The following is an 11,554-nucleotide window of genomic DNA, read 5'->3' as shown; positions in this document are numbered from 1 at the left end:
GATCTCAAAAGAATGCTCGCTGGAAAGAAATTTTCGTCGAATGAAGAGGTGATCGCCGAAACTGAAGCCTATTTTCAAGCAAAGAAAAAATCGTACTACAAAAATGGTATCAAAAATTTGGAGGGTCGCTCTAATAAGTGTATCACCCTTGAAGAGAATTTTGTTGAACAAAAAAATTTTGCCCAAAATAACTTACAAAAATTACAATTGCGGATAACCGCCAACTGTGGCGAGATTATACAAGAATGTTTGAAGTCCGAAGAAGGGATACCGATAGACGATATTTTTTTGACCGATATACGATATTTTTGTCAGTCGATATTTTTTCAAAACAAAATTTCTTAAACGTTTTTATAAAACCTTTTAATTATAACTAATTATTATTACTTTAAACCCATAAAATATATATTTAATTTTAAATGTTATTTAAATCGTTATCGCTGCTTTTTATAATATGTTATATATTAAATTAATTTAATATAAATTTAAATTTAAATTAAAAATGTCGCTATTTAAAAAAAATAGATATATTTGACGATTTTTTTGCAAAAAAGTATCGATACGATATTTTAATATAAATTAAAATATCGATACATATATATTAGTTGTTGCAAAAAAAATCGTCAATTTTTTTCTCGGATATATCTTTTTTTTTTAAATAGCGACATTTTTCTCGGTGGCCGACACCCTTACGGCAGCGTATTAGTTGGGAAACAGGCATTCTCCTAAACGCCTGTTATAGATTGATCATTAAGATGAAATTCATAAGCAAATTGTACTGAAATAAATCTATTTTGATTACTGTCATAATATAATAGCAAAAATATATATATTCGATTACTGGTAGTCAAATTTTCAGTTCATTCTAGTATTTGAGCCCATTAATCTACTGTTACAAGTACTGGTTGAGTCTATAAAAAAATGAAGCTCTCAGCACACAAACACATTTATATAATAGAAAACTGATTCTATTTTTTAAACCTAATAGCAATATCATCTGTATCATCACCACAAATATACGACTATACAAATAAAAAATAAGACATTAGTGATAAAGAAAATCAAGCTAATCCAAGTTTCAGTCATGAACAACGACTTAGTAAGTTTGACATCCAACACCAATGACAGATATCTGACAGAAATTGCTTTAATAAAAACAGAGAGTGTTTTAAAATCCCAGTTAACCTTCTCATTTAGTAGTATTATAAAATTAATAAAATTATTCCTATATTTGCTATACTCCACGTTCCTTTTTTTCCTTTATACACATTCTAAGGTATATAATGATATAATATAACTCGTTGTGTTAAATATGTTTTTTTTTATGAAAGACTGACACTAGTTTACATATGGGAAGGAGACCCCAAGCATAGATAGATGATCTCATTTATTTACATATAAAAATAATTTATAGCAACGATAATCAGAAACACCTAAAGAACTTTAAATTGGGATGGAAAAGTTTTATGGCCGAAACTATGTTAGGCTACTGTAACGAATTGGGCCGCCATCTGTTGGAGACATCGCTAACGATAGTCGGGTTCCTGTAAAGCGCTAAAAACAGGACGTACAATTCGTGATAAAGAAAACTGCATTAATATTGAACGATAAGTTTATTTATACGGTACCAAACAAGATCGGTGTTTGTTTCATAGTCGATTTCATTCCAATGACGAACAAGATGTGCCGCGACCTCTCTTTTCCTTAACGTTCAGTATGTCACTGCTCGATTTCCGATTAAGGTATATCATGTTTGGTTCATTGGATATCAATACCTCTTCGTACACATGCAGTGGCTAAAAATGATTAACAAACATGTTAGATCAATAACATGGAATTTAAATAAAAAAAATACTTGCACCTCACAATGAATGTTCTAGAATAAAATGTTTAAAACATAACTCTATGAAGTGTAAAGAATGTTAGCAAAGGTTTAGAAATCTTATTTTCCTATTTTCCTTATTCATTTTTTGAAGTCGGTTAAAATTTTTTGCTGAAATATTTTATTTTGATGCCCGAAATTGTGGAACATGCGACCTTTTTTGGGAGCTAAACGCTTTAACCATTATACCATAAAAGCAGTTGTCTACAATATTTCTAACAAGTCTTATATCCTATACTTAGTGCTTAAAAAGCAAACTGAGTGGCTTTTGTACTGAACGACTTCCGATTTTTCCATCATATCAGCTCAGCAATAACAATATACATAAATACTATTATTTTAAATAAAAAATTTGCGCGTGTCCCTCGATTTCCACCCTTCCCCACAACGAATGAAAATAGAATTTTGAAAATCTACCCACAATTGACGGAGAAATAGACGAACATACATTAAAAAAATATATACAGCCGAACATAGAGGAACCTTCTCCTTTTCCGAAGTCGGTTAAAAATATGATTGTAGACAAACTAGGTGCTAAAATTCCATTGGACGCAATATTAGACGAAATCCGAGCTAATTTAAGCAGCTAGTAATTTGAAAAGACTTTTTTAGTGGCTCATAAGGATTATATATAATATTCAGCAAGCAAACAAAAAAATGACGCTACAAATATAGAAGCGTGGATAAATGCTATATAAGCCACAATCTTAGTTAGTCTTAAGTCCAGAAAACTAGATGTGAATTGCATTCATTGCATGGGTGGGGTTTCCATGCTGTTTATTTTTTAGTGCTGTGATATATTAGTGAGTGAAAATAAATATAAATGGATGCTTATGTTTTTATATATTGATAAATTTATTATATTTGTTACCTTAAACGTTTTATTTTCTCTTAAAATTGAAATGTTTTTATAGAAGGTTAAATACCTTAGACATAATATATAAGTTTAAAATAATAGACAGTAAACTTAGTAAAATTTTAATTTTAAGTATACGAATAATTTATAAGTACTATAACGTTGATTTGTTATTTTAATATTTACATTTTGTTTTATTTTCTTTTCAAAATTATTTTAAGATGAAAGATGTTCATAAAAGTTATAGGAGATGAAAAATGTACCAGAAAACTCTAACTTGTTTCGCTTGTAACTTAAAAACTCTAATTTGTATAATAGGCTTAATTTCTGCATTTTATTCTATTTATATTATATTCCTCAAAAGCACGAATAATTTCCATGAACTGGCAACGTTGCAAATTTAAATCCTTGTGAACATGCCATGACTCTTCAGAATTAGATTATTCCGATATTTGTGTTAGTAAAAGAAGTATAAACATTCAGAGTTATGTCATGGACAAAAGTTTCCATAGTACAATGTAAACTTGTTCTTTAACAGCGTTTTCAAACCGAGTATTAAGGTCATTTTTAGCTTCAGTATTTATTATAAATCTAGATATCTAACATAGATTTTTTGCCAATTTTATTATTTATCAAGTTCTAAATTTATATATCTCAATGTCTTCATTATGTAATTAAAAGTTAATTATGTTTCTTATTTATTAATTATTATATTTTACTTTTATCGAGGTCTGGTGTAACTATCGATTTCGTGTAACAAGAAACGAAATAAAGTTATATTGCATAAAACAAGATACGGTTAAATATATAATTCAATAAAATCAATGACAATTTACATTATTAAATATTATGATTACCACTTTTTTTTAATAGGTGGTAAAATTTTACTGCCAGACACTTTCAAATTTCAACAACTCAAGAACGGCATTTAAATTATTAGATGATTGCACGTAATTTGATCAGCCACATCTACAGTTGAAAATGCGAGGTCTCAATGGAATTAATTGTTAAACGACCTAACCTAACTGTTAGATTCTATAGTTTTGACATTTTTCCGCATAAAATAACATTTTTATATTTAGCATTATTGAGCTATTCAGTATACGCAGAAAGCAATGCTTGACATTTCGTTTTCGACATTCGCCACTTTTGTTGTCTGATTTCAAGAAATCTGCTGCAGAAGTTCATGGAACACTTTTGGTAACTTATGGTAATGCTACTTTATCATATATCAATTGTTAGTTTTGGGTTCAATGATTTAAAGATTGTTATGTATATAATAATGACGAAAAAGTAGAATCAAATGAGCTTGAATATAATGAATTGCAAACTTTCCGTCATAAAGATTCATTCATTAAACTGGAAACCCTGTGCGTTCGGGTAAAATCGGAATTTGCAATCGGAAATAATCACCGGACGGATTGCCATTTTAGATGAGGCTTGCCAGTGGGGTATATTATATAGTGATATTAGATAGTGGTTTTAAGAATAGAAGTCCAAAAGTAAGTATCCTTTGATTTTTTGATTGATTTTATTTAAATTATTTTGAATAAATCTACTAAATTAAATATTATATTTATTGAGAAAATTTAGTATGTCAATTATGCAAGAAAAACGTCAGCCACCAGCTAGAGGGAGTCAATCCATTAAAATTATTAAAATCCACAAAAATTGCATTGTCTGGTAACAATTAGAGGTATATTTTAGTGGTAATATATTTTAGTAATAATATCTATTTTAGGCCGTATCCCTTGAATATACCGTGCGGGGCATAAATACGAGATTTGTTACATAAATGGACAAAAGCCGAGGAGAATAAACACAAAGATCAATTGACTACAGGTCTAACTGTTGATAGGATTTTGCAGAATGCTATAGTGGTAGAGAATAATACCTAATATTAATTGTTAGTGATCTAACATAGTGATCCTAGGGTCTAGTCCATCCTAGTGATGTAACAGGTACTACTCTAAAGGTAGAAAAGTGGAACAAAGAGCCTCTCTATTTAAAATAAAATAGGTAACGAGTTCATGTTTTGTATAGTGATGTCGTGACTAATAATTTAATTACTTTTATAGATTAGATACAACTAAAAAGATTCGTAGAATCATTTTAACAAACAAATTGAAAACAACTTTTCCATTTTAATTTTTTGCAGATTGCTATAAAATTTTCCATGAATATTTGTTAAGTTCAAATAAAATTTTAAAATTCACTAGGTGTTTTCATCCTTGTTATTCATTTACTTTTGGAATTCTACCTATATGACCTATAAAAAGTGTATATATCATTCTTTAGTTAAAATAACAGTGCAGTCAACATATATATTACTTTAATACACTTCCATTCATGTTTACAATTTGACAAGTTTATAGGTCTTCATGTCAATGTCAATATCAAAAACAAATTTAAATAAAATCAGATTAAGATGTTACTTTTGCCATCACCTTCAAATTCATTGTTATGATTGTGTATAGCATAACATAACCATATATAGATTTACCTCAAATATTGTAACAACATTGTTCATCAACATACTTCAATAAAATTGTCATACCTTTTAATTGAAAATCAACTAACCAAGTAATTAATTTAAAAATGTCCTTCCTTCATACATGCAACATCCAATAATGAACATAGAAAAAAATTATGAAACAGCACACAACTTTTATTATATATCAGAAGTCTAACCTCAACGATTTGCTTCTCTTGGATGCTGCATATTAAATGTCGATCATATGGCAAAAAATTGATCGGCCACGAGTACGCGATTATACCTGAACACACAAGGTCTGCAGGCTAACGATTGGTGCTTAGAAGTTGCTAAATAAATTGTTACTAGGGGCCTAAATGTGATAAAAAAGACTCATAGATGTAAGAAAGCTACCATACAAATTAGCGAACTGCTGCCTAATAATTTGATATTTTGGTCAATATATACTCACTACAAATTTTTTCAGAGCTGGTATATGTGCTGGTGGTAGTTTGGAGAAAGGCTCCCTCACTCTCCTATTTTGCAGCATCAGCAAAATAAACCACATATAATCGCTTCGTGTGATCATCTGCTCCAAATTTTTGTTCATAAATTCCAGCTTGTCCAACCATAACTGTATCATTTTTCTCTCTAGAACCGAGGGATTATACAACAATCTTACCTATGTTTGATATACTTACCTGGTGGGGTCAAGAATTGTTGTAGCGCCTTGGCCATTCTGTGATTGTAACGGAAATGGTCATTTAAGGCTATAATTGGGTCAGACATGACAATGATTTTGATGAGTAGTCGATAATATTTCAGGACATTTTACATCACTTTTGACAGTAACTTGTATTGGAATGTTATAATGTCATTTCAAAAGAAACAGCGAGTAATCTAATATATACATAGGCAACCAAAGTTTAGAATATTCTTAAGACTTTGACACAAATCAAGAAAATAATATTTATCGATATTGAAATTCCCGTAAAATGTCTTCAGATTCAAATTTCTTTTATAATAGCATGTTGGCACGTTCTTTAGTGCAGCTGCTGCCTCCCCAAGGTAAGAACACCATTTTAGTCATTAAATATAAGAATATTAACTAATGTTAAACTATCTATAATTTAGAACTATATTGTTCCTTTTTGAGTGTCTCTATTTAATTTTGTGTATCATATAAGTTACAATAGAAAATATCTCTCAACAATTACTGTACGAAAGCTCGAAATTCAGAGGGCACATTACTCCACAAATATCTCCGGATTGGAAGCATGCGCATATTAAGCTCCATTTAATTTTAAAACCGTAAAACTATAAAATCTCTCCTGTACAAGATGCTGGTTCGATCAGTCGTTCTGTACGGCTCCAGTGTCTATCTAAAATACGTCTCACCTAGTCAGGTGGAACGTCTTCAAGTCTTTCAAAACAAAATTCTCAGGCGAATAATCAATGCCCCCTGGTTCGTCAGGAACAATCAAATTCATAGAGAAACAGACGTCCCCCAAGTTCACGATTTTATTTCCGAGGTTTACTCGAGATATTTCTCCACTCTTCGTCTCTCGGACAATATATTTATTACCGAGCTGGCCGATATTTTAGGCCAATAACTCATTCGGCTCGTGGCCTTATTCTTTCACAGCCGATACTTCCCAGTTATTCAGTAGTTATTCAAAACCTTACCGAATTAAACTATTAACAATTTCAGAGAAGTCCCCCCTAAGATCATGGTTTAGAAAACTAGGCCAGTTGACAGAGTCTGAAAAGGATACCAAAATGAGAGACGAGTACATGTGGTTTATACTGATGATGCTTCAGTGCCAGAAAATACGAGAACCATTTAATAAGAATCCTCCTCCGGAAATAGAACCTTTGAGAGATTTAGTGGCACGCATTTTTTAGATTATTGATATTTTCGTATTATCTTTTCTTTTCACTTTACAGCCTGCAAAGGTTTATGAAGAAATCTTGGTGGCTAACAGCGAAAATATGACATGGCTGGACAAAACTAACTTAGAACAAGAAGCTGAAAAGGTGGAAAGCGATAGATACAAGACGTGTCCTGCTGGAATCTTCTTGGAAAACCAACCACATCCACAAGAGGGGATTATTTGTTATCTGGCAGCTTTTAGTGATCAGTCATACCCTTAAATATGTACATATATTAATTCACCTCTGATTATGACTAAATGTTTGAAATATAACAACATATTTACTAAGATAATATTTAGTATAATCAATATTTGCTTAAAATGTGGTATAGGAAATTACCGAACATAAATATTTTGTTTATAAATATTCTACTCAAACGTTCTTAGCTTTATATGCGTAGTGATAAATTACGAAAGTAAACGAAAATAGTTAACATGCTGATTTTTTTTAATAATAAACTTAAGAAAATATAATAAAAATATAGTAAATATAATATATTAGCTAAACATTTTCATCGAAGTTAAATTACTCACACTTGATAGCTATTCAAAAATATAATACAGAAAAACTATTATTATTAAAAAACAGAGATTAAAATCTACTCTTTACTCTACTGTAAAACTTCCCACAACTCTTCATTATGTTGAGGTCTGGCAATTGTGCTGGCCAGAGAAGATGTTTGATGATATTTTGATTCTCCTCATAGACTGAAGCTATTTGGCTGTGTATAGGGGCACATTATCATCTTGGAATATGGTAGTGTGGTGTTGTGTCTAGAGTTGTTATGGTGGAAAACAATGCGTTTCCTATTGATCTATCATGGGCATTTTTTTAAATAGTCATCTTCAATCACTTTTGTTGTTAACGTTAGAAAATCAAATGAACAGTTTGGTCACTCATCACTTGAGGAATTTTTTCAATCACATTAAATACTTTTTGACGCCAATGCGTTTCCAACCATACATGGTACCTCAACGAGATTCGATTTTTTCCTACATTACTATCGTACTTTTTCTTCTTTTTGTCACCAATATTTTCGTTTCGTTTCAAAAGCCTCTCACATATGGAATCTCACACATTGCCCCGTCCGCACTTTCAACTGCTGAAATCTTACCTCATAGACAGACATTTTGTTGTCAAACAGGGTGACGAATACACTGACTTACACCCAATATATTCGGTGTTCCGCAGACCAGTATTCTTGGCCCATTATTATATCTGTTGTATACTGCTGACCTACCGACAAGAAACACTACTCTTACAACATATGCTGACCATACAGCGTTTTTATCATCACATGAGGATCCAATATCAGTCACAAGAAACCTCCAACTTCATCTTAATAAAGTTGAATTGTGGTTGAAAACGTGGCGTATCAAAGCAAATGAGAAAAAATCTACCCATATGCAATTCACCCTTTGTATATATATATATATTATACACGAGAAAATTTGGTGTAAGATTTATTGCCGAGGTAAGAAAAAAATTGTTAAAGCGTGATACTATTATAACTTCCTTGAGGGTTTCATTAGAAAAAAGGTTTAATTATCCGAATAAATATATTTATTTAAGGCTACTTAATCAAGATAGTTCGACATTTTTTTTTTTGGATCTATTAGAGCTCATGGATTCAGGATTACACATAATTCGGCTAGTATGCTTGAGAAATCATTTGAAGCGCTCAACATAAGTTAAATTTTTAATCTCATTCGCCTTTAGAAAATTGTGAAGAGGATGAACATGGGGGCTCCTTAGATAATTTAGATTTTATGCTTACGGGGGATGACTTTATGACTTCAATTCCAGATATTCCCATATGAATAAGCGAGTTTAGGCCATATCACATGTCCCAGAAAATTGTTTTATTATACTGTAAGTAGTTCTTTCTTTTTAACCCATTTTTTAAGTTTTATCCCGCGACATTGCCACACCGACATTTTAGTTGTACCCACATAATGATTTTCCAGAAAGTATATTAAAAATAGTAAGGTGCACTATATACTTTTGGGTAAATAGCTCAAAATTTACTATTAGTATAAGAAAACAAAAAGACAGAACTCTGATAGATATTAAATTGATGGCTCTGAACAAATATGGAAAAGGGAAAAGACTGAAGAAGTAATATTGATTTGTTCCAAAGTTCTTTGTTTATGATTCTACATTTATTTCAGAAATTAAATTGTTTTTTTATTTAAATTGAATTGGCCTATTAAACGTGACGTCAGGACTGTCACCTGCCGTAGCTGCGTGGCAATTTTTACCAAAGAACCAATCAAATATCTTCACAGCGAAATGTTTTTTACAGATGTCTGCATTGGAGGCCTAAATTGACCAATCAAATTATTTGAATAGCCGATAGAACACCATCTATCGGGATGTTGGGCAACGAAAAACTTTTCACCAGAGATCCCTACTGATACTGTGTGTGGTTGGTATTTTTTTTGTTTTTTGACACTGACGTTTACTGAAGCGAAATATTATGAATCTGCTTTTCTAGAAACTTATATTTCAAAACACAACAACTTTTGACTGATCAAATAGATAAAGCTACCTTTATATTTAAAATTCTATATATAGTATTACTACTTTTCAAACGCACAGTAGTATGCCTATATTGAATGAAATTTATTAGAGGTATACAACGTTGTGCGTTCGAATATATTGAAATGAATGAAAAAGACACGCATGTTTACTAAATGAATCGTAATATAACGAACCAAAGACTGTACTCTTCTGAAGACGTAATTCTTCGATTTTCAATAATTTTAAATTCAATAAATTCATGATATGATGGTCAAATCATGTCATAACTTTACAACACATAATGTTGTAAAATTCATTATTCATTATTATTATAGAGAAAATTAATTTTTGATGCTAGAACTATTAGGTATTAGGTATCACAATATTAAGTCGTATTATATTAAAAACCCTCCTCCGGAATCATTTTACTTTTATGCTGTAAATATATGTCGCTAACACTTTCTGGCATTTGTTATTATAACTTAAGTAATTTTACTATGACCCAGAGAGACGGCAACATTTAGTTGAGAAAATGTAGAATTAAATAATTGCTGAACGAAAAATCGAATCAAGCTCGTCAAAATCGTCTCAATCCTTGGAAATTTTCGTCAATAGTAAGCAATATAAAACCCAAAAAAATTTGAGATTTTTTAAAAAATTTAAATACTTTATTATTTGTCGTTGCTGATCAACTCACAATCTGTTTCTGTCTCTACAGTGACTTAAAACCAGTTACTTATTTAAGAAAATACATTGTCCTTACTTGACCTCTAATAAAATAAAAGTTTTAGTTAATAAAAGTTAGAGAAATTCGGATTGGAGAAAACTACCCAAAACAAGCTAAAGAAAAACAAAAATGAGTAATTCGTTTTTAAGAATTATAACTTGGAACGCAAACGGACTAAATCAAAGAGTCCGGGAACTAGAATTATTCTTAAAAACAAATAACATAGATATAGCTCTCATATCGGAAACACATTTTTCTAAAAAAAACTACATTAAAATACCGGGTTATGATGCTTACTGGACACTACACCCCAGTGAACAGGCTCGAGGCGGGACAGCTTTAATAATTAAACAAAATATACAACATTTCGAACAAGAAGAGGTTAAAAATGAAGAAATACAAGCTACGATAATTAGTAACGAAAAAAACGGGGATGAATTAAATATTGGCGCTATATATTGTACACCATATATTGTAAGACATAAAATGACACAACAACAATATAAAGATATCTTTTCAAAATTAGGCCCAAGCTAAAAAGGTACCTGGTATAGATGACATTTCGCCTGGATTATTGAAAGAACTGCCACGAAAAGCAATCATCATGTTGACATATATATTTAATGCCTGTTTAAGGCTGAAGCATGTCCCGGAATGCTTTAAAGTTGTACAAAAATCTGCAGAACAAGTCGAATCTTACAGGCCTATTTCGCTACTGCCTGCAGTATCAAAGCTATTTGAGAAACTAATACTTAAACGTGTTAAACATTTGGTAACAATACCAGATTTCCAGTTTGGTTTGGTTAATCGATCAAGTGCACAGTGTAACTTCGGCTATTGAAAAGCGTTTGAGGAAAAGAAATACTACCCAGCAATATTGCTGGATGTTTTACAAGCTTTTGATCGAGTTTGGCATTTGGGGTTAATCTGTAAGATGAGCAAATTGTTACCGCATAACTATTGTCAATTTCTGGAGTCATATTTATTCGGAAGAAAATTTAGAGTATCGCATGAAATGGCGTTTTCGACATTTAAAAATATCTCGGCTGGAGTTCCACAAGGTAGCGTCTTAGGACCTCTCCTATATCTGCTCTACACTGCTGACATTCCAGCAACAAAAGAAATACTACTTGGAACCTTTGCTGATGACACAATTAT

General features: G+C 31.1%; 2 protein-coding genes across 2 annotated transcripts; one reads left to right on the top strand and one right to left on the bottom strand.

Moving 5' to 3' along the window:
• Nucleotides 1-1,598: 1,598 nt before the first annotated feature.
• LOC143191280 (uncharacterized) lies at nt 1,599-6,085 on the bottom strand. The gene is made up of 3 exons (XM_076396197.1): nt 5,913-6,085; nt 5,684-5,862; nt 1,599-1,796 (listed from the first exon to the last, which is right to left on the bottom strand). Exons 1-3 carry the CDS (start codon nt 5,998-6,000, stop codon nt 1,662-1,664), a joined length of 402 nt encoding a protein of 133 aa, XP_076252312.1. The 5' UTR covers nt 6,001-6,085; the 3' UTR covers nt 1,599-1,661.
• A 50-nt stretch (nt 6,086-6,135) lies between these two features.
• Nucleotides 6,136-7,438, top strand: LOC143191274 (uncharacterized). Its single transcript, XM_076396184.1, has 3 exons — nt 6,136-6,279; nt 6,923-7,101; nt 7,159-7,438. The coding sequence occupies exons 1-3, from the start codon at nt 6,207-6,209 to the stop codon at nt 7,363-7,365; spliced, it is 459 nt and encodes a 152-aa protein (XP_076252299.1). The 5' UTR covers nt 6,136-6,206; the 3' UTR covers nt 7,366-7,438.
• Nucleotides 7,439-11,554: the final 4,116 nt, after the last annotated feature.

The sequence above is a fragment of the Rhynchophorus ferrugineus genome, unplaced genomic scaffold (genome assembly GCF_030347505.1).
Source record: "Rhynchophorus ferrugineus isolate W39M unplaced genomic scaffold, kcgeb_rfMv2 rfM1, whole genome shotgun sequence".
NCBI lineage: Eukaryota > Metazoa > Arthropoda > Insecta > Coleoptera > Curculionidae > Rhynchophorus > Rhynchophorus ferrugineus.
This window is presented reverse-complemented; position numbering and strand designations above follow the sequence as displayed.

Bases quoted from the DNA above. Each gene is read 5' to 3' on its own strand.
- LOC143191280 (XM_076396197.1), bottom strand. From the start codon at position 6,000: ATGTCTGACCCAATTATAGCCTTAAATGACCATTTCCGTTACAATCAC. The intron at 5,863-5,912 runs GTAAGTATATCA...CCTCGGTTCTAG, and splicing joins ACAATTCTTGACCCCACCAG to AGAGAAAAATGATACAGTTA. The intron at 1,797-5,683 runs GTGAGTATATAT...AATCATTTTTAG, and splicing joins CAGCTCTGAAAAAATTTGTA to CCACTGCATGTGTACGAAGA.
- LOC143191274 (XM_076396184.1), top strand. From the start codon at position 6,207: ATGTCTTCAGATTCAAATTTCTTTTATAATAGCATGTTGGCACGTTCT. The intron at 6,280-6,922 runs GTAAGAACACCA...TAACAATTTCAG, and splicing joins GCAGCTGCTGCCTCCCCAAG to AGAAGTCCCCCCTAAGATCA. The intron at 7,102-7,158 runs GCACGCATTTTT...TTCACTTTACAG, and splicing joins AACCTTTGAGAGATTTAGTG to CCTGCAAAGGTTTATGAAGA.